General features: G+C 35.9%; 1 protein-coding gene across 3 annotated transcripts in view; it reads right to left on the reverse strand.

Annotated features, from left to right (window-relative positions):
* nadka (NAD kinase a) overlaps positions 1-24,393 on the reverse strand; it is a 34,330-nt gene that overhangs the window by 7,038 nt on the left and 2,899 nt on the right. For 2 of the 3 annotated variants that reach the window (XM_052093902.1, XM_052093901.1), the window contains exons 3-5: positions 20,803-20,886; positions 5,150-5,279; positions 4,914-5,022 (exon numbers count right to left, since the gene is read on the reverse strand). In XM_052093902.1, coding sequence (XP_051949862.1) covers positions 4,914-5,022; positions 5,150-5,279; positions 20,803-20,886 — 323 coding nt within the window. Of the gene's footprint in view, positions 1-4,913; positions 5,023-5,149; positions 5,280-9,655; positions 10,111-20,802; positions 20,887-24,393 lie in introns of those variants that run through there. The other variant, XM_052093903.1, reaches the window with a different exon arrangement.

Raw genomic sequence — 24,393 nt, forward strand, 5'->3', positions numbered from 1 at the left:
TGTTGTTGATCCAAAGTGGTCAGAGTGACATACAGGGGGAAAACAGGGTCTAAAATGTTTTGTAATCGAGTCACCTAAACCACATACGGATGTAGTCAAAAACGCATTTGAGCACATCACATTTGAGGTGTGAAACACAACCTGCCCAGCAGGGAAGCACCACCTCACACCTGTCATTCAACCTCTGCACTAAAACAAGAGTTTAAAATTTGCCGGTTACATGTGGCTTTAAAATGGAAATAACCGTCCGATCTAAAAATTTGAAAAAAAGAATACATATACAAGCACTACACCTTTACGGATCTTTCTCCTGTGTGTCTGATATCAACATGCATAGACACCATTAACAAGCACCCATCCTTCAAAGTTAGGCTGTGGATCGAGGGTTCGTTGATAATGTTTACACACACTTCATTTGCACAGTTGATTTTGCTTTAAAAACGAAATAAATTTATTGAAATGGAAAAAAATTCAAGCAAATATACTTCTAAATTCAAATTCCACTTCAAACTAAATCAAAAGCAATTAAAATAACAGTGGTCAAATAAATCATATAGTCCTACTGTATAACCCCCTCCCCAAATCCAAACATTTGCGGTCTCCAACTTCCTCCAACAGCCCCATTTGCTGTGACGCAAGTATCTGTCTTAGACAACAGGTGGAAAATTACCAAAAATGAAGATTATAAAGACTATTATAAATGTAAACAATAATAATACAAATAATTGAAATGTAAATAAACCATTACTGTAAGAACGTTTAACACAAATCCCATTTCTTGTTTCATAAAACGGCTACATCAGGTACTTCACCAAAATAACCGATAATTCAACTCGAAATATTGCATTTGAGCTCAGATTACATTTCGGATGCAAAAACAGTGCGCTTCTTTCACATTTCTTTTTCTTTTATGACTTTTGTCATCGTGAAGTCACACACTGACATAGTGACTGATGTATGTTGTCATGAATTTAGACCTTACCCTTGAGACGCATGTTAAAACCAGGTGGAAACAGCAATGTGTCTCGGCAGACCACTTGTGATCGGATCACCAAAAACGCATCTTAAAAGGAATGGTTCAACCAAAAATGAAAATTCTCTCGATATTCACATACCCTGATGCCATTCAAGATGTGTCTTTCTTCAGCAGAACACAAATCAGGTCAGGTCCTTATAATGGATGTGCACGAGTGACAGCACTTTGACAGTCCAAAAGTCATATTTCAGGTAGCATAGAAGTAATCCAGACAACTCCAGTCAATCAATGAATGTCTTCTGATGCAAATCAATATGTGTAAAAAATACATTGATAATTAAAACGTTAATAACTTTAAAAAAAAAAAAATCTTCCTGACAGCGATTCGGTGAGTTAACGCAAGAATTCGGAAACGGTGCTTATTTACAACAGAAGAATGAACATCATGCAAGAGTTCAGTCATATCAAACTGCATCAGAGACCGTGATGAAAGCAACGATTTAAAGTTTAAAAACCTTTTAATTATTGGTTGTTTCTTACACAAACATATCGATTAACTTCAGAAGACATTCTTTGATCAACTGGAGTCGTGTGGATTGCTTTTATGCCGCCAAAATGTGACTTTTGGACCGTCAAAGTGCTGGCACTCGTGTACATCCATAAGGATCTGGCAGAGATTGATCTTATTAATCTTCATTTGTGTTCTTGTGAAGAAAGACAGTTTAATACCAGGTGGAGCAGAGGGCAAGATTTTCAGTATATAACAACATAAATTTGGGTCTCTTCCTCAAAGCTATGGCATGGCTTCAGAAGACACTTTTAATCATACTTTAAAAATCCATTTTTGGATATTGACAGCAGCAGTCCCCATTCATTTTCATTATGCAGGAAAGAGTGGCCAGGATGTTCTTTACAATTTCACATTTTATTTTTCATGAAAGAAAAGTCACATGGGTTTGGAACAAAATGAGGGTGAATAAATGACAGATTGCTAATTTTTAAGCGAACTACCCAGTTAATTTTGTTCAGATTTGTAACAAAAACATTGCACCAGGAGAGTTTTAGCACTCTTTAAAATAAAGACAATTCTTTCTAAAGAAATATACTTTCAACCATAATCATTATATCAAACTGTTAAAAACTAAATTTTATGAATTTATTACAAAGGCTGACTGAAAGATCCAGTGGAAAGTCTCAAAACCCACAGACTAATGTCAGGCCATTTAAAGACTAAAGCAGAAATTTCCCAGCCCACACCTAAAGGAAGAACAGAACTAATGTAACAATAATATCTGAATGAATCAGAAGGCAGAGCTGTTTGACACGATGTTTGACCATAAATATCTTGATTATTCATAATTGGGCTATAAATATGAGCACTATTGGGGAAGCTACTTGTTTGTTAAGCTACAAGCCACTCATAATTTAATATGGTTTATCTAGAGTCAGTCTACCATTTTTAAACAAGAAGTTAGTTATACTAGAAGCTAGAAATGCACCGATCACAATTTTGAAGACCAATACAAGTAGCAAGAACCTAATTTCATGTATCAGCCAATACAGAGTACCGATACGAGCAATACTGTATTTATGTCATTTAGTGTTCAACCGAACATTGGTTTTATTTGGCTGATATCCAGAGAGCACGGTGGCCGATACAATGCCAATAAATTACACATTTTAATATAGTAAATAACATAAAATAGCTAAAAAAAAAAAAAAAAGAAAGAATCTTATTTAGCACTATATTTACTCAATTTCACAGAAAACGAAAAAAATAATATTGTATTTTAAATGGTAGATAGCCGTTTCTTCACATTTCTGTTTAGTCATCACATTTTTGTAATTTATTTGCGCATGATGATATTGTTAATATATTAGGAAGGAAATAACAGTACACACAGTAGTCCAGCAACCATGGATGGCATGTCCACTTTAGCAAATGCATTTACTCAAAAAATACAGAATCAAACCAAATGTACATACAGTACATAGTGAATAAGACATTTACTTATTGCACATGTGATGCGCTTTTAAATGGGGCTGCATCCGAAAATGTAGGTAGTGGACTTACTACCTTGCTGCCTAATCAGTTAATGGCTTAACTGAAATCTGTTTTGAATGAATGGAACTCTTAATGAAATTGGTCTCCGAACAGTTTGAAAAGCACCTTATTTTCATCGCAACTCCGTATACAGCCTCCGGAGGCAGCATTATCCTGCCATAGATGTGACTGTCTTGTCGGGCCAGAGACAGAGACAGACAGACACACACACACACACACACACACACACACACACACACACACACACACACAACAGTCTAGCTGATCCCACAAAAGCTCAATGGGTCTCAAACACGTCCTCTCTCATTATTTACACTTGTCTTAAAGAGATGGCACCGATTTAGCGTTCAACATATCAATGTAAATCCTTGTAAATAGTACAAATTTTGCAAGTGACTAATAAAAATATATATGCAACATAATATATGCAGTTTCAAGATATTATTTGATGGAACTGACTGAATTTGAAAAATGTTCAAAAGCTAAAATGTTACCAATTTGATGAAAAACTAATAATAAAACGTATATATATTTTTTCAAATTGTACCAAAAGGGTTGCCTGGAAGTTTATTTAAAATGAAGAGCATTAGCTGAGATAGGCAAGCAAAATTGACATTGTCAAGGAACTGTGCCCATATGAATCGATATAGAATCGAGATTGGAATCGAATCCAAAGCTTGCGAATCGGAATCAAATAGAATCGGGAAATCCGTATCAATACCCCGCCCTAAACAGAACAATTACAACTAAAATATACTCATTTACATAACTGCATTGAAACGAAAAATTTACAGATTTGTTAAATTAAAAAAATCTAATAGTTTGTGTGAGAATATGCACTTTTTCAGGTCAAATATACATTCTAAATCTTGGTGTGCATGTGGGAAATAAACGTACTCTTCATACTCATCACACAACATGTATAAAAGAAAACCCTGATCTTAACCATGCACAAATTACAACATTATGAGCAAGAAATCCCACCGTTAAAAGTCTTCTGCCAGTATGACAAAAAAATTGATTGCATACCTGCTTTTTTTCTTGAATGATTTATTGAATAAATGGAAAAACAATTGTATTTTTTCTTTGAACTATCACCATTTGCGCTTATTGACAAGTCGTGTGCAGTGTTGGGGAGTAATTAACAAAACATGGCAAAGCTACTAACTTAACAGGAATAGTTCACCCAAAAATGAATGTCTTGTCATCGTTTACTTGTTCCAAACCTGTGTGAATTACTTTCTTGTAAAAATTTAATAAATATCCCAATCCTTTTCAATATAGAAGGTTGATAGTGATTCACATTAAAGCTTAACAAGGACTCAAAAGTATCAATACAGTAGTGCATGTGATTCATGTGTTGCATCACATCGTAAGTGTTCTGAAGTCATCCGATGAAAATGTAACCCAAAGTGCAAGTCATTTTTGAGAAAGTCTTGACTTCCCTTGCAAGTTCATGTGTGCTATGCAGCTTCTCTAAAGCTGTTTAAAAGGAATAATCTTTTTACAGTCAGAGAAGCAGTGTAGTTAGCTACTACATTGTTTAATTGTAGCAGATTACTTTTTAAAAGTGCAGCTTGACAGTAGTTCTACTACTTTGAAACTGTAGCTTCAAAAGCTGCTCATAATTGAAAGTTATTTTCTCCAACACTGGTCATGTGAAAGTCGTGGAAACAAACTAAACTTTTGGATACGGCAAGCTGTAGAAATAGGCTAAATGGTTTTTATTCCATTCTAAAATCACTTGTATCAGCGATGTTGACATGAAGATATCCATCCAACCATGCAAATATGTTGAAACACACAAACATGTACTATATGGGTGTACCATGTTACAGCACACGAGTGTAGTCATTTGGACATATATCTCACCTTCTCTAAAAGTGCAAAAGTTTTTCTTGACAGAGACAAAGCTCTCATCGTTAGCGATGGCAGGATCTTCAAGGACTTTCCTCTCCACGTAAACAATCATATTTTTTTGCTAAAAGCCATTAAAACAGAACAAATACAGCGTCAAAAAAGATAAAACCTGGAAAACTTTTTTGTAGATTCAGACAGATCTACAAAAGCAAGAATTTTTCTTGTGCTGTGTTTTGTGGAGCTCTCACCTGTGTGAGGAAGACGCAGAGCTCTTTGAAAGGCTGCAGCAGACTGGCGTCTCTGATTTTCTTAATAACAAGGACACTTTTGGGTGGTTTATTCCATGTTAACCTCTGACTGGCTGGATCTTGAATATGCCTGAATGCAAAAAATACGAAAAATTCAGTAAATACAGCATTAATAAACATTTGAGCTTTTTGGGAGACAAAAGAAAGCCTACTTATTAGGGGTGGGCGATATGACCAAAATCTTATATCACAATAGGAGTAATTTTATATCACGATAACAATATACAGTATATCAGTTTTCTGGAAATTCATAAAAAATTGGTTTATATATGAAATAACCATAATGTAATGCCTATTTTTGGAAAATCCAGTCAGTGAATTAAATAGGCTACTTTATAAATGGAAACTACTTCTGCAAACTGTCTCGCTAAATGATATCATATAGTAGGTCACATTTGTTCTGCTCTGTGTCGGCTTTTGTGAACCCACACCATAGATGTCACATGCGTTTTAAAAACAAGCTCCTCTTCATTTTCTTGACCCGTTTGGGAGTTCAGTGGTCTTTCTCCATGAGGGTTTTTCCTGGGTCAAAAATGATTGAGTAGCATGAGTAATCCCTCTCTGTGCTCTCCTGTCTGTGGAGTACATATATCTGGATGCATGCAGGACTCGTGTGTAATTGCAAGCTCCAGAGATAGCATGCACCACACTCACATAAATCACAAATGCGTGTGTCAGATGAGACGGATATTTAGTGCTTTTGAATTGCGATCACAAGATTAATATAATTTAATTTGCTTGGGCAGCAGCAGAACAATTTTCAATGCCGAAAAAACCCCGTCCAGGTTTCTTAGTCTCACGTGAAGCCCTGCTCACATAGATAAGCCCATGCCACACATTTTTACATATCACGATATGGCAAAATGTCTATCGATTAACACTTTATATTGTGATATCGCCCAGTTCTTATGGATTAAAATAGTCAGCTGAAGAAAAACTAGAAAAATCTAGTTTAATCACCGACACATAAGGGGTTTATTTAAACAAATAATCACTGCCGAATCTGCGACCCAACTTGCGCTTCTCGCAGCACTGTTTATGGGTGTGTTCCATTCTGAAATGATCATCCTTATGCCCGATTCCCTTCAAAGACTTTACCATCCACACTGAGAGCTTTGCAAGGTTAAAAGTTGTAGGGCTCAAAAATAAGGGTCATTTGGAACTCCCTTTTTAAGTAATTTTTTCTGTTTGAAGTGCTCTTACAGCATGACTATCATGATTGTTCGTGAGTTCTGCAGTTTGAAACTTAGTCTATGATGATCCGTGCAGCTGAGAGCTCGAGACTGGTCCATGTGTAATAGCACGTGCTTTGCACTGATCTGTCCATTTAAGCAGCGTTGACTGATCAAGGTAGAGCTGTTGGAATGTTTGCCGTTTAAGATTTCTCATACACAACAAAAAAAAAAAAACAGCGCAGAATCAGAGAGTCTGCAAAGTGCAACCATTTAGACGTAGTCTTAATTTGATTAAATGCAATTAAAATTTGATTAAATGTATATTAATGCAGTACAACTTTATTTAAATATATGTCATTAAGCAGATACTTTAATCCAAAACAACTTACAAATGAGTAGTACAAAAGTCAACAATATCTGCAGTATAGCACTGCCAAGTTCTCAATGTTTGGAGTAGTATAGAAGCTAGCTTAGAAGAAAGAGATTTTTTTTCAAGATCATTTGTGCTTTTTTCAGTTGCTTAAAAACACATTAATGGCTGAAGTCTGATAACACTGTATTCAGCACAAACTGGGCTACAATAATATGCGAGCAACATGTGTGTACATGTTTGTACTTTTGAGAAAATAACGTTTATGTGTGGTTTTTGAAAAAACTACATTTTTAAGTCATTGAAATAAGGCCATATAACACATACTCAACATTTGTCCAAAAGACTTTTGAGATCTGGATCTTGTAGCCTAGAGTTTTTGCTACAAAATGATGTGAAAACCATCCTGATCACTCATTCATACAAAACAATATAGTAATTGAACTTTTGTAAGACACTTTTAGAGTTAGAAAGGTCATATGCAAGGATGCATGAATTAACATGAATATGGATGTGTTTCACACCTGAGGAGACAAAGACCCCTCCCCTGGGCCTATCAATGTGGAATGTGACGGAAAGAGAATGTGAGGAGACTTAATGATCAAAATCAAGTTTTAAGTTAAAAGAAGTAATCTGACTATACATTTTCTTTACATACAGACTTTACTTAATTTTAGACCTACACTACAGTTAAAAGAATTATCTTCTGCTCACCACGACTGGATTTATTTGATCCAAAATACAGAAACAACAAATGATATTCTGAACACTTTTTACAATTTAAAAGAAAAGTTTTCTATTTAAATATATTGTAAAATGCAATTTGTGATCAAAGCTGAATTTTCAGCATCATTATTGCAGGCTTCAGTGTCACATGATCCATCAGAAATCATTATAAGATGCTGATTTTCTAATATGGGCATATTTAAAAAGTGCATTTTACTCATTTAACCTGAACACATTTGCAAGCACAAGCATTGTTGATGATAAAGAGGCAGCATAAACACTAGTTAAAATACAATCTAAACGTTCATATTATTTTCATATCATATTACATACCATATTTATATCATACAGCATACAATTTAAATTCCTGCTTTAGCCGAAACAGCATTTAAAATGTAACTAAAACTTGCTTATTAGGACATATTTCAAATTTCAATACTCTGAATCCTGGCTGGCAAGTATGGAAACAATCCCACTAGTAAAATATGTACATGTTTATATAAAATAGCATGTCAACTAATGAAAATTAAATGACTTACTCGTCCGAAATTGTATCCTCGGCTAGATCAAGTCACTCTTCAAAATACAAATGTTCATCATAGTCCAGCTCTTATTCCGAGGAAAATGTTAACTCTTAGTCACTATCCAGGAGTTTCCATGTCTGTGTATCGTGCGATCTTTCAAACACGCAGAAAAGTGAATTAACTAGATGCTTTTTAAGGCACAGTCGGCGGCGTTTACCATTTGCATTGAACGTCTCAGCACATTACCATATGAATGGTGCCCTCTGTCCATCTGGATAATATTTGTTTTAAATTTGAAATGTTTTATTAAAAGTAGACATTTTAAGCTTTCTTTAGACATATGTTTCATGTTTGTGTGATAAGTATTCGCGGAGTTTCAGTTAATTTTTGTGACGTGTTTCAGATAAATGCTTGTGAACACAGAGACTGCTGATAGCTCACCCTTTTTATTTTACAAAATCACAAGGTTTTGTTATTGTGAGTGTACACAAATAAAAGTAGACTCTTTAAAGTCTCTAATGATGTCTTACACTTATCTTTACGCCCCAAAATGATGGAGTATTTTATGTTGTTTCAGTTGTAATGATGAAAAAAAATCCAGCAGGACACACCGGCTTGTCCATCGACACCAGAGGGTTATTAATTAAGCGCATGCATTTAGTGTTGATTGGTTAAATGGTCTCCGAAAACATAAATTTTATTCCCCCCCAAAAAAAGGTACATTTCTGTGAAATTCAAAATTTTATAGTTAATTACATTTTTATGACTGGATTCAGCAATTCCGTCCGTGTTTCCAGCATATTACACACGCACGCACACACGTCTGGACTGGATTATTTTTTCTTACAGTATTAAGAATGAGATTTTTTTATGTTTGCCTAAATGGTATATGAGAAGTCTGGGGACATGAGCTCCAAAGAATATTGCTTTACAATCCCCCCACCCACCCACCCACCCCCCACTGTGCAAGCCAAAAGTGACAAGGAAAAACTCCCTATGATGTTCAATTAGATGAGGAAGAAACCTTGAGAAGAACAAAATTTCATTAATGGTAGTCAAAATCTTACTTGTCCTGAAACAGACCTGATGTTCTTTAGCCAAAACAAAGTTGGTGAAATACAGCCCAGATCCTTCATGAGATTCATCTTAAAACAGTTCTTTTACTTTGCGGTAACAAAACTGGCCAAAAAAAGTACACTTCCAACATCCACATACAGTACATGCCTTAGCAGACTGTGTATAATGAGTTTAATTTTGCGTGATATATTCATGCAATAGGTGAGAAGGGAAAGCCTCTTAACAGAGATGGCTCTGCTTATTAACAACATATTAGTCGCTTCAGCTTACATGGACACAAGCAGTACATGGACCTGAACATTACATAACGACTTCACCACAAACGTTTTAAAAGCTATTATATGCAGTTACTTATAATGGATATCATATATATATATATATATATAAAATGTTTTAGATTTACTATTAACTGAACAGATGACAACGTTCAAGCCGGTCTCATTATATTAGCAACAGATCATTTATTCTAAATGTGGTAGTAATAATAATAATAATAATAATTAGTTGCGTCCAAACATTTGACCAGTAGTGTCTGGGCCTTTCAGCATGTGTGATGAGTTTACAGAGTTCTTACCACTTCAAATTCCTAGCAGCAGGTATCTGAAGTTGCAGACATTGGTTATCCTTCATGGCTTCGTGCATGTGATAATCCTCAAAAGCTAAAACTAATAAACCGTTTCAAAGTACTGAAAAAAACAGAACATCCTTAAATGTCCTTGCGATACTAATTAAGTAGCATGCAGCTTTCATCACACAACTGCTTTGAATCATTTGAAGGTCCATATCTTCTATGGCTCCAGCTCAGTTCATCTACATGTTTTTGAAATCCACAGAACAGATTCAAAACCAGTTTTCCTCTCTAGATCTGCTGTCAGGAGTGAGAGCTTCTGGCTGTGCTATCTCAGTCTAATCTTTAAACCAATCCTCTCCTAACCACACCACACAAGCCACACCCACTTCCTACATAACCACACCCCCATGGAGAGGGAGGCCACTTGTTTGACTAATGAATCAAGCTATGGAGGCGATTGGGTTTTCCAAGAAACAACAGAATGTTGTCCATCAGTAAAGTTACATTATTACAGCTTAAAAATCTAGTACATCATTACCAATGTGTTTAAAATGGCAGTTCCTTACTAACCCTCAATGTCTTTCATTTTCAGTTTATTCATGAACTGAGAAGTCTAAAATAATTTTTATTGATTGATTCTCAAATGTATTGAAATACAATTATTTTCTTTAACCCTTTAAGCTCTTTGAAGCCTTAGGAGAAAAAAAAAATCATCAATAAATTAATAACTGCAGTCTTGACACAAAGTAGGTATCGTTTGAAAGTTTAGAAGCTCTTCTTTAAAATGCATGTAGACATTATTACCAAAATTGAACTAGTGCTTTGAAATTTGCAGACAAATTAGAAGTGTTCCGATTTGACACATATATATATATATATATATATAAATATAAAAACTGCACTGTACATATAATTGCAATCAGTAAAAACATAAAATGACATCAAACAGCCATGTGTCAGATGTTGTTGAAAAGCGTTCAAAGAGTAGAATATAACTAGCCTATTTGTTTTACTCTCAAACAAAATATATAGCGAGAAATAGCCAAGTATATAATTTTGACAACTATGTTTGTGTTGTTTATATGCCGCATTTTCACTTCTAACTTCATAAATAATAAACAGAACATAAAATCCCACATACCATTTCATATAGGAGGTGAATATCTTTCAAACGAGCCCACACACAAGATAATCAAACGCATAGATCATTAGATAATCCACACGAAGCACAATGCTACATATGGCCACCAGAAGATGGTGCCACATAAATGACAGACTCAATGATGACTCCGATGACACAGAATGAAACTCATTCTGTGAAATCTCATTACTAAAATCATGTCTGCATGCTATGCATACCTTTAGTCATTGTTGTGTTTGGATGTTTAATTAGTTCTTATGTACAATTATTATGTTTTATTTGATTGGAGAGGCTTTTGGATACATGGAGATATTTTTTAATAATTTTTGTAATGCTATAACTTTTGATTGCATTGTCGCATCAACACATTTTTTTTCTCAGTTACAGTTGACATTAGTGGTCAACCGATATCTTGCAGGGCCAATAAATAGGATGATATTTAAATTAAAAAAATTATCACATCGATGGTTTCTTAAGCCAAGAATAGCCTGCTTGCACATGAAGGAGCCATCGTAGGGATGTGAACAACCAATCAGTTACTTCTGCCGTTACGTGCCATCGTTTTACTACAATAATAGTCTCAATTAACTCATTTAAAAGGTCTGGCATATCAAAGTGCTCACCTGTTTCGTTCTTTCTCCCCATCTCTCCTCAGAAGTTTCTTATCACGTTTAACTTGTATAATGCTAAAAAGGCAAATATCAATAAAATGTATCCTATATTGTCGGCAAATATGCAGATATCTAGTTTAAACAGATGTAATTCACGAACATCACAAAAATCCAGGGTTTTTTTTCTTCCTGTCAAGTGCTCATAATATATTCCTCTGAACAGAAGCGTGTGTTCTGTCAGCCTTGATCAAAACTCAGTTTCTTTGATTTAACTAATGTTACATGACGGTCAGTCCGTGACAATCCAAGTAGGCAATCCAAGCCATGTTAACTGAGAGCAGTCAGGAGATTGCTGCTTGCTGGATCTGCACTAGGGCGTGAGAGCAACTTCAATGTAAAAGTGTTTCATGTGTGCTAAAAGTAAATGTCATATTCACTGTGCACTAAAGGTACAATTGGTATGTTTTGGTCTTTTGTGAGAAAATGCAATTGCTAATGTGCACATGCCATCCATGGTTGCTAGACTACTGTGTGCATAATTATCTTTTTTCTAATATATTACACAATATATTAATTTGTGTACAAATAAATTACTTAAATTGAATGACTAAACAGAAATCAGAAGTGACTGATTCTACTGCTATCTACCATTTAAAACACAATCAAATCTTTTTTTTTTTAAGTTAAAGTTTTGTGTGAAATTGAGTAAATATAGTGCTAAATAGGAGTTGGTTTTTTTTGTTGGTTTTTTTAAGCAATTTTATATGTCATTTACTATATTAAAATGTGTGACATATCAGCATTATATCGGCCACCCTGCTCTCTGGATATCAGCCATTTAAAAAACACATATCTGTTGACCTCTAGTTGACATGATTGGGAACAAAGCAAAAGCAGTTTTTCGGAGCCACCTATTTACACCCAGAGATATATAATGTCAAATCAGAGAAAAAAAAATTGGGTGATTTTTTTTTTTTAGCTGTTTGTTAGGCTACTAGAGAGTCTCAGAACGCATCAATTTATATCTTGTCAAATTTATACTGCCATTTTGTTAAATATCTGGCGAGTTCTCTCAACTACCCATTTAGCAAATTGCTGAAGGTCGATTTTTGTAAGTATCTGCAAGAACGACCATATAATGTCGGCTGTTGACTTTATAATTTAAACATCGATCCATCTAAATAAAACTAGAAGAATAGAAATTGTAGTACATGTCAGATGTACACAAATTGTGGTATTGGGAAAAAAGAGCTGATAATTTACACAGGAAAATAGTACATTGTGTCTGTATCACAATGACATTTGTAAAGCAATCAATATGCATGTAACAGACCAAAACACCTATTGTTGAATCACTTCAACACAGAGGAGGAAATACCTGCCAGTCCACATAATCTGTCATCAGATATGAGCAGTCTGAACACATTTACATAATCCATGTCAAACAGGGACATCCACATTTCTGCGTTATCGCCATGTGTTCTTCAGTTCTAAGAGCAATCTGGTTTACCAAAACTCAGTCACAATCACTCACTGAAAAGACCTACAAATTCACCTGGTTACCACTACTCATGAATTACTAGTTAGGCTGATTCGCCTACAGACAATGAAACCGCAAACCTCAATCTAGATATCTGACCTCATAATACATGTTAACCTCTCACCGCAGCTAAACGCTGTTAGAGAGACCCGAAGAGGAGCATGTTATCACACAGTCACATGAACACAGTTCTGCAACAGTGTTCACATCATAAGACATCATTCTGTTTCTATAAATGACACTGTAAAAAACATTAATTGAATAATGATAGCCCTCAAGCTAAAAACTGATTCAGAACTGATCTGAACAGTTACAGCTGTTAATAAACACATACCGTACACAAGCAAACTCATTTGGGCCATCGCACGAAGGGCTAGGTATCATCAGCCGATACGTTGAGGATCACGATATATCACAATTAGGGACGCACTGATGTATCTATGGCCAATTATTGATCAAATTAAATCTATCAGCATATCGGTTATTAGAATGAAAACACAGATATGAAAAACTGATGGCTCTTTATAATTAATAAAACACTTTGTAAAATAACTACAGAAATAAGAATAGCCACAATATGTAGAAGGGTTGGCGGCACATGTAATTTGTATTCTTTTTCGTTGGCGAAAAAACACCATACACGGACATGCCAGTTGTGAAAGTGGCACTTACCTATAGGCTACATCAGGGGTTCTCAAAGTCTACATTCAAAGGTCCAAATCTGATTTTCATCAATGTCAAAGGTCCGGAACTATTGGTTATTACAAAACTTATTTTTAATAAACATGCATAAAAAAAATCAACATTCATTTCATTTCAAAAATAAGGTGTTTTTGAAAAATTTCCAAAAAAATTCTTAACAAAACACAACAAGAGGTAGGCCCAAAGAAACATGGTGCAAAATACTGAACAGTCTAATGTGAGAAATGGCACTGTCTGTCTCCCATCAGCTGCGAAACCGTGGCACAAAAGGTGTGGTTGCCAGACGGAGACACTGGCCTAAATGTTCATTAGTCAAGCTGCTGCGGTATGAGTTCTTTACAGCATTCATTGCTGAGAATGCAGACTCACACCGATAGGTCGACCCAAACATGGTAAGAACACAGATGGCTACTTTCTGCAGATTGGGGAAATTTTCAGCTGTGACCATTTTAGTCCAAAATGTAACAGTGTCACAGTACACTTCCTGCAAAGTCACATTTTCCTGTAAGTCAATGAGTTCAGTCTGCAGAGATGCCATGCTTGCCCATGGGAAGATGCTCTTGGTTTCTTTTGAAAACTCCTCAACATTCTTGACCAGGAATGGAGATGGAATGCAGAGCAGCACTTGTCTGCCAACATTGAACCCCTCAAAGCGCATCCTGAAATTTTCAGCTAGCTTCTCCAAAAAGGAAAGATGGTGACGATGGTGATTGCCATTAGTCTGCTGGAGAAGAGTTGGAAAGTGGATATGTGGCCCTGTGATGTCACCCTTAAAGATCTCCAGCCGCCTTTCAAAGGAGCGTACGGCTGCCATCAGATCACACACTGTGTTGCCTTGGCCCTGGAGCTTCAGATTCAGTTCATTTAGATGAGATGTTATGTCCAATAAAAAGGCCACAAGCTCCATGCTGTCATCATCCCTCAAAAAATCCAAGTAATGCCTGGCGTTGACATTCTTCTGCTGGGACAAAAACATCTCTAAATCTTTCCTGATGGCCCAAAACCTTTCCAAGACTCTTCCCTTACTCAGCCACCTAACATTGTTATGGAGGAGTAAGTTGTCATAAGCAGCATTTACCTGATAAAAGAAAAAAAAGAAAAATAATAAAAAATTTTAATCAATAATACAAGAAAAATACATGATCTTTGTGAACACAAACACTTTTGTAAATTCTGTAAGTCTGTTGTATGTAGATTTTGATGACAACCTTTAATACTTCCAAATGCATATAATTACATTATCTCCTACATTTTATTCACAATTAAAAATGATTATATAAATAAAAAACATTTGTGAAATAAGGGTTGACTTAATATCAATCAGTGGGGACATATTCAGCATTTCCTGCATTAATTATGCCTTAGTTTCCCATTGATAAAAAGTGTTAAAGATTTAAATGCTTTGGCTCTGAAGCAATGTGTGTGTGTGTGTGTGTGTGTGTGTGTGTGTGTGTGTGTGTGTGTGTGTGATCATCACTTAATAATCCCCTATTGACCCACACACACAAAAACACAGTAGAAAAAGTCAAAATAATTCTCACCTCAGTCAGGAATGCCCGCAGAAGACGGTGCTGAAGGGCAGAGGATGCTCTCAGGTAGTTCACAAGCTTCATAATAGTTTCCATGACGTCTGAATATTCTTTTCCAAGGCTAGCACACAGCACGGACTGGTGTATAATACAGTGGTATGTCAGCAGGTCGGAGTGCTCCTCTTTCAGACGTTGAACAGCTCCCTTCTCCTTCCCTATCATGGCTGGAGCACCATCAGTAGTGATGGACACAATATTCTTGACATCAATTCCCGTTCATTAAGCATCTGCATGATAGCTTCATAGATGTCCTCTCCTCTAGTGTGACAGAGTGGAGTAAGGCCCAGTAAGTCTTCACAGAATGTCCCCTTTGCCTTGCTGAAGTATCTGACAAACACACATAGCTGGGCTTGGTCTGTGCAGTCTGTTGACTCATCCACCGCAAGTGAAAGGCAGGGTGCATCTTTGATATCATCAGTTAACTGATTAATTAAGTCATGGGCAAGTATCTCTGTCCTCCTGGTTGAAGTGTCATTGGACAGTGGGATTTTCTTTAATTTATCTGACATCTCCTGTCTCTCCTTTCCCTCAAACAAAGCATCTGCTATCTCCACTAAACACTCCTTAACTATCTCTGCATCAGAGAATGGCTTCTTGTTTTTGCCAAGTACCCAGGCCACTCGGAAAGATGCTTCTGTAGCTCTCTCTTGCTGTGTCACAGCTCTCACAAGCAACTTATTTGTTGATTCATATGATGACTTTAGCTGTCGTAGTTTTGCTGTCCTTACCTCTGTATTTTGTGGATATTGCTGTTCAAAATGTTTGTGTTTTGTTTCAGTAATGTCGTTTGACATTTCCACTCTTCACAACTCCAACGGTCTCATTACAAATTAAACAGAATGGCTTCGTGCTGGATTGGGGCAAAATGAACGCATACCTCTCGGTCCAATCATCTTTAAAAATTCTGTTTTCTCCGTCAACTTTTCTTTTCTTGGACGATGCCATCCTCCACACCCATTCAAACGCTTACTGCGGTGAACTTGAAGTGTCGCGTCGCGCCCGATTACGTCAAAAATCAACGCTCACTGGATGTCATGGCAACTAAATCACGGAGGAAAACTTTAAATATCTCGCCTTCGCTTTAATTTCGGACCATCTCACAAAAGACATGTGATTTTACAAATGATTTTAACATGCGTTTATCAAAGTAGAAATCCACACTTTTAATCCATTACACACAATTAGTGCTCTTGAAATACGAAAAGCAGGCCGGTCCGGATTGAATTCCCTCCGGGTCCGGATCCGGACCGGTAGTCCGGACTTTGAGAAGTACTGGGCTACATCATGAGGGAAACCATCCAAAACACCAAAACCAGCAGACTCGGACTTCAGAGATATCACTATGATATTTATTAATGCTGCACAATTAACTGAAGACAGAAAATGCGATATGGTCTTGCATTCTTAAACTGCAAAAACTGAAGTGCAAAAATGTTTCAGAGGTACAGAATAACTTATTTTTTTCATATCAATAATCATGTTCATATATTTAGTAATTTTTATATCTTTTTTTATCTTTTATATTTTTACATATCTTTCACTGTGACTCTTTAAAATTTTGGCCTGTCATGTGTTCAACAGATCCAATGTTGAATGAAAATTATTTTTGTATTGTTAGAATTAGTGTTGTCACGGTACCAAAATTTCAGCAGTCGGTACCAATACAGTGAAATTTCACGGTACTTGATACCATTTTCGGTACCAAAGCAAAACACAAAAACAGGTTTCTGAACAACACTCTTTTAATAACAAAGTCTACAAAACATTAGCAGTAGAACTAAGAACAAAAATATGCCATTGAGCAACACTTTAATTTAAATATATAATTTTTTAATTATAATAAAACTGAACAATGTTTGCTTAAAGTATTTTTGAACACTTATATAAGATTTGCTTCAACTTTTGCAACTTTTAATTTAAAAGTACTTAAAAAACTAAACCTAAATAAACAAGCATACAATATAATGAGTTTTTGGATCAATTTCCAAACGAATGTGCAAAGTGCTCTCTTATTAATAAAGCTGCATTTTGCCATTTTTCTTCATGATAAGAAATGCATATGGACATACACTCACCTAAAGGATTATTAGGAACACCTGTTCAATTTCTCATTAATGCAATTATCTAATCAACCAATCACATGGCAGTTGCTTCAATGGGTGTGGTCCTGGTGAAGACAATCTCCTGAACTCCAAACTGAATGTCAGAATGGGAAAGAAAGGTGATTTAAGCAATTTTGAGCGTGGCATGGTTGTTGGTGCCAGACGGGCCGGTCTGAGTATTTCACAATCTGCTCAGTTACTGGGATTTTCACGCACAACCATTTCTAGGGTTTACAAAGAATGGTGTGAAAAGGGAAAAACATCCAGTATGCGGCAGTCCTGTGGGCTGAAAATGCCTTGTTGATGCTAGAGGTCAGAGGAGAATGGGCCGACTGATTCAAGCTGCTAGAAGAGCAACTTTGCCTGAAATAACCACTCGTTACAACCGAGGTATGCAGCAAAGCATTTGTGAAGCCACAACACGCACAACCTTGAGGCGGATGGGCTACAACAGCAGAAGACCCCACCGGGTACCACTCATCTCCACTACAAATAGGAAAAAGAGGCTACAATTTGCAAGAGCTCACCAAAATTGGACAGTTGAAGACTGGAAAAATGTTGCCTGGTCTGATGAGTCTCGATTTCTGTTGAGACATTCAGATGGTAGAGTCAGAATTTGGCGTAAACAGAATGAGAACATGGATCCATCATGCCTTGTTACCACTGTGCAGGCTGGTGGTGGTGGTGTAATGGTGTGGGGGATGTTTTCTTGGCACACTTTAGGCCCCTTAGTGCCAATTGGGCATCATTTAAATGCCACGGCCTACCTGAGCATTGTTTCTGACCATGTCCATCCCTTTATGGCCACCATGTACCCATCCTCTGATGGCTACTTCCAGCAGTATAATGCACCATGTCACAAAGCTCGAATCATTTCAAATTAGTTTCTTGAACATGACAATGAGTTCACTGTACTAAAATGGCCCCCACACTCACCAGATCTCAACCCAATAGAGCATCTTTGGGATGTGGTGGAACAGGAGCTCGTGCCCTGGATGTGCATCCCACAAATCTCCATCAACTGCAAGATGCTATCCTATCAATATGGGCCAACATTTCTAAAGAATGCTTTCAGCACCTTGTTGAATCAATGCCACGTAGAATTAAGGCAGTTCTGAAGGCGAAAGGGGGTCAAACACAGTATTAGTATGGTGTTCCTAATAATCCTTTAGGTGAGTGTATATATACATATTATGATTAAATAAGTCGCGAGTAAGTTCTAATCTAGCTGCATTTAGCGTCCGCGCTCGAGGAAGGAGCGTCCCCGAGGCAGAGTCTCTCTCAGCTGGGAGCAGTTTCAATCTGTCTCCCTTAGATCGGGATATTCGCGCAACTCATTGAAGAGGCACCGACCACACAGAGAAATGCCAGTTTCTGAGTTTATAGTTATTAACATGAGCTGCATCTGTATTATTTGAACTTTAATAAAGCTATAACGCATTACATTTTACTGCATTTAAGATGTTACGCCGGGATGTTTGCTTTAAAGAGCTCCGCCTCCGCTTATTCCACAACGGTACATACTTCTGAATGTACTTTTTTTTTTTTACAATTCCCTAATACTTTGGGTTCTACATAAAATAAACTGTAAAAGTTTAGAGTGCATCTGGACTGATCTGTGTAATTCTTGCTCCATCAGGCGTGAACAGCTGCTCTCGCGCGTCATCGTTACAGTGATTTCAAAGTATCAATGAGATCAAACGACTGTTCAACAACAAACATTTTTCTCATCAATTTTGTATTTTCGACGATGTCGATAATGTCAAATAAACGCTTCAGCCCTAATGCAAATGATAATATGCTTTATTTGCTTGAATAAATCCAGGTGTCTGTCTTTCATGTGCTTTATTACGTTTGACGCGTTTCCTCCTTTCGTCAGAAAATTGCGAAAGCAGCGTTTACAAATAGGTTTTTGCTGATCTATGATGTTTCCCTAACCTATGAATTTCCAAACCTGGCTTTTTCCACTTTTAATTTCAACATGATTCAGTTGAGACTCTGCTGCAGCTTTGCTTGTAGTCATCTTTTTGCTTGTTGTGAGCGTTCGAAACTTCATGGGTTGACCTGGTACTCGGTACCCCAGTACCTCCAGAAATTCTGGTATCGTAAATAATTGTTTGTTTGAGCACCGACTTGGTACCGGTATTTTTGACAACACTAGTTAGAATAGTGAAAAAGCAGGGCCTGGGTAGCTCAGAGAGTATATTTATTTATTAAAAAAAAATATATATTATTATTTGATTAGAGACTCAAAAATAGGGCAGAACTATTAATATTACTTATTTACATCATACATATAGTAGGTTTCTTTGTGTTTTTTTAAACCCAAGACTTTGTTAATTCCCAGTTTTACAATGGATTTAATATTCCAGACTTTCAATGTGGTCTCAGACTTGTGGACAACACTGAACTAGGGCTGGGCATCGCCTGGCACCTCACGATACGATACGTACACGATACATGTCAAGATTCAATATATTGCGATACATCATGATATCTTAATTTTTATTAAATTACAAATCAATCCAAATTTATTTGGGTACATTTCAATTATATACTGATGTTTGATGAACAGTATTTTGCTCAAAAAACAAAGTTTTTGTCTCTTGGTGAGCTCATTAAATTGATTTGGAAGTAACAGTGTGCCAACTTTGTTGTGCGATTACATTATACGAATACAAAAACATTTTAATATAAATACTGATATATGGATCTAAGTATCAATACAATATCATGAGAAAAAGTACCAAGACATATCTATATTTGATTGTATCGGCACAGTCCTACACTGTACACTTTCATTATAAGTAATACATTTAGGATTTTTAATCATTAATTTTAAATGTGATTTAAGGCATCTTTACACAGCGGAGTTAAGCCTGCTCAATTTTGGTGTAAAGACACAATGGTGCATAAAAGCCAGAATAAAAGAAGCCTGCTCTGACCCACCTCAGCTCCTAGTGCCAAAGGCAGTTCTGATGCTGCTTTGGTTCCATGTCAAATTAATCCAGCATCAGAGCAGCCTTAAACTTTTTTTACTTTCATGATAGAGCATCTTTTTCAGAATTTAGACTTTTGATTTTTTTATATTCATAATTAATCTCATAATTTACACATTTGTAATTGCTGTGTAAATGTATTTATACCTGTACTGAGCAGAATTAATTAGTCTTTGTAATACACCTAAATGCTACTTCAAATGCAGCTTCTGTGCCACCTTTCCAGTGTGAAGATGGCTTCAGATTATGAATTGTGATTGGATTTATGGATATGAATTTGTATTTATGTCGGTGAATTATTTGTGAATGTATATTAATATTTTTTTATAGTTTTTTTTAAATGGCAAAGAGGTTTTGTTAATGTGGCTCCCACTGCTGGTATCCATTTCAATTTCTGGTAATGTAAAAACAAATTTGAGTTAGTTCTGGAGAATATTTCATGTGCAGGGTTATTAAAATGACTTACATGACAGCTTTAGGGTTCTTCATCATGCATGCTTTAGGCCCAAATGTGGTGACAGGGCTTGGTCCATGAAGAGACTGCGTCCTCCTTAAAAAGAACAGAGAGGTGCTGTTAAACCGCTGGTGTAGATAACTGACGTGTTTTCAGCATTGACTCACATTGCTAAGGGTTTATGCTTCAGGTGTGGTCATTACTCACTTTTCCTCACTGATAGCAGGTCATTAACCTTTGAACTAGGTGAACTTAAACTCAAACCAGTCACACTTTAATATCCACAGTGACCATAGATCAGGATTCATACAGATGCTTCAAAGTTAAATTCAAGGACTTTTCAAGCACATTTGTATTGTTTTCAAGGACTATGCACGAGATGTCATAAATACTTATTTATTTGTTCATTTTAAATAAAAATGTTCCATTCATTTGTTTCATTTATTTTTATAAACCACTTATTACAAGTACAACATCTCTCAATGATCATATCCATATTCATAGTCTCACAGTAACAATTCTTGGTTCTTTCATGAAAAAACTAATGTGCACATGTAGTGTGCTCCCTTAAAACGCATTATTGATTTTTTTAAATTTCTTTCAACAAAAGTGAATAACAGTCCGTAAACAGTCGTCCATATGACTCGTGCTGTGTTTCATGTTTTCTAAAGTCACACAACAGATTTATGTGAGGAATTGACCCAAACCTCAAATGGGTCATCCTCAAAAAAATTTGAATTTCAGTTTTTGCCCATACACGCTGAGGGCAAACATTTTGTAACATGTTGACATTCATTTTGGTTCATAAATGACAACTTGACTGTTGTTCATTCTTTTAGCATTTCATTTTGTTTCAAGAAAGAAGCAAGTTAACGCGAATGAAGGTTAAATGGGTTACACCACCACATTTTAAGGGTTGAATTGGGTACAACCAGCTAATAGATCTGCTGCTGTCTAGTGTGTCATTATAATAATCAAACAACCATAACAAGAAAACAAAACAACATTCACTGCTCTTGACTGGATAACTTTAGTAGCTTTAAACAATAGTAATGTATAGTAATCAAACAGTGAAGGCCAGTAGTAATTTTGTGTTTCATTTAATTCTGAATGTTAACTTGAATCTGCTGTTAAAAACATTTAAAGCTGTTAAATTTTTTTTTTTTTTAAGTTTTATAATTTTTTATCTATTTCCATTTATTGCTGTTTTTATTGTTATTTTATTAAAGACTGTTTACTAGTATTGAATAATTACTTAAGAACGGGAAACCATTCTTACATCATTAACAAATTACTTAGGTGTTATTATTTGCGGTGGTATTGAAGCTGGTATTACGAATCGTCATATTTCACTACAGACTACAGAAATGTTGGTTTTATGATATTGCATCACCTTTATTGTACGTGATAGATCTTCCTGGCATCGGCCCCATTCTACTGAGTTACTGACGATCAGCCTCTCCCATCAGTAATTTTTGCATTATGTTTACCTTATTGCATCTAGGGTAAGAACAAGTCCAGCATTGATACAACGATGTAATAGCGATTGCATAATCAGTGACAAGCGTGATTCAAAGATTCCATTTTCTATTTAGGTTTAGGAGTAGAGTTAATAAAATATGCATTCCTCTACACTGTATTAAATCATTTATATTTGATCATCATATCAGGCCAGAAACACACTAAGGAAATCAGAGTGGCTAAAAGAAGCTACTCTGAAAAGCTGAAAAGTCCTGCATCTGTGTGGAAAGACCTAAAAAGCATCTACACGTACAAGACACCTCCCCCTCGTTCTGTAGTCAACTAATGGCTGATGACATTATAGGTCATGCTATCTACTGTACAACGCTCATGTCAAAACAACATAGTAATCAAACAGATATTTAGAAAGTAGGACTTAATGTCATTTTTATAATAAAGAATAAATAACATGAATATGCAAGATTTGTTTTTTATAACATGGCATCCAATATGAATAATGAAGAATAACCACTCTTACCTAAAGCAGCAACACTTGAAACTAAATTATATATTTCATCATGTGCTGTCCCCATCAGCAATGTCAAAGTCAACTTAAGATGTAGAATGTAGAAGTAACTCGTCTCTGCTAAATAGTCTTTAGCCTCGCACTCTATAGAACTATAAGTTCATCATGCCCTACGTCTCCTCCCCGAAGTTTAAACACTTTAATACAGGGACAGTAGAGGTGTACAAAAGCAATGCATTACTTTATTTAAAAACAAACTCAAAAAAATATTGCGTTACTTTACTCGTTACTCAAAAAAGTAATCTGATTATGTAACATGCGTTACTTTTATCACACAACCCCCAACACTGGTTTAATCTGCTGCTTACCGATACATTACTGCACCACATCACCATGGAATTATATGAACAACTGCATCTTGGTCTTCCCAAAGTTACAACACTTCTGCTTTTACTAATGTTGTTGCAAAACTCTGTACTTCAATGCTGAAAACCACATGGGTATATTGGGAAATATTGTTTTTCACTTTCATCTTAATACATGTACAGGACTCCCTAAAATGACTAGTTGTTTTTCTTTAACCATGTCTTTGCACATCATAAGCTAATAAAACGTTGAGCCTACAGGGTGAATACCATGTAACAATTCAAATTCATGAGCAAAAGCCTTAACCTCAGTAGAACTAAATTGCAACACAGAGACATCTCTAATAAAATATAAGGTACTGTAGTTTGTGCGCCTGAAAGAATGCATATTTCATGAATAATATGAACAAGTATGACTACATATTATATAACGCTAAAAAGATCACAAGTTCAAATACATTCAAATAGTTATGAATGTTTGATATATATATGTCCCGGTATATTCATATTAGGATGTTTATGAACTGTCCAGTTAAAGCTGAAGTATGTGACTAAACAAAATTGTTAGCTGAGAGCCCAGTAACCTTTCAAAATTACAAGTGTGAAAGATTTTTATAAAAATGCTTTCTGCTCGTGTTCAGATATTTAATGCACATACAGGTCTGATAAGCTTAAAAGAGTTTTTCGTACTGCTTCGTATTTCCTTTCTACCATAAAAATGGTTGGTTTTGCATGACTCCAACAATAAACGAATACAAAGAGTAGAATTTTACGAAAATCTAAATATTACAAGTATTCCCACACTTTGCTATGCTTGAACACAAACAAAGACGCTATCGTGTAACCTACTTCCATCCAACACCATGAAGACAAATGCACAGCATCCCCAGTAAACTCAATTGTAACTGCAATATTTGGTGAGAGGTCCAGAGGGAAATTAAAAGGATAATTCAGGCAAATGTGCATAGGAAATTTTTTTTGCGATATTCTAATTGGGTTTTAAATGGTCAACTAGCTTGTGCAGAATGAGTACTCGATTAAGGGATTACTCGTGCACATCCCTAATATATACAGTATGCATGTGCTGCAAGCTTCATAGTAAATGTGAAGCTGGCTGCTGATACACTAAAAACACCACATCATGATCATCGCTTGTGCTCTTGTGTGTAGTAGATGACAGAGCATGCAGACTACATATTTATTTAAAAATGGCAGGCTTTTGCATTTTTAAAATCGCACACATAGCAACCT

The sequence above is a fragment of the Xyrauchen texanus genome, chromosome 27 (genome assembly GCF_025860055.1).
Source record: "Xyrauchen texanus isolate HMW12.3.18 chromosome 27, RBS_HiC_50CHRs, whole genome shotgun sequence".
NCBI lineage: Eukaryota > Metazoa > Chordata > Actinopteri > Cypriniformes > Catostomidae > Xyrauchen > Xyrauchen texanus.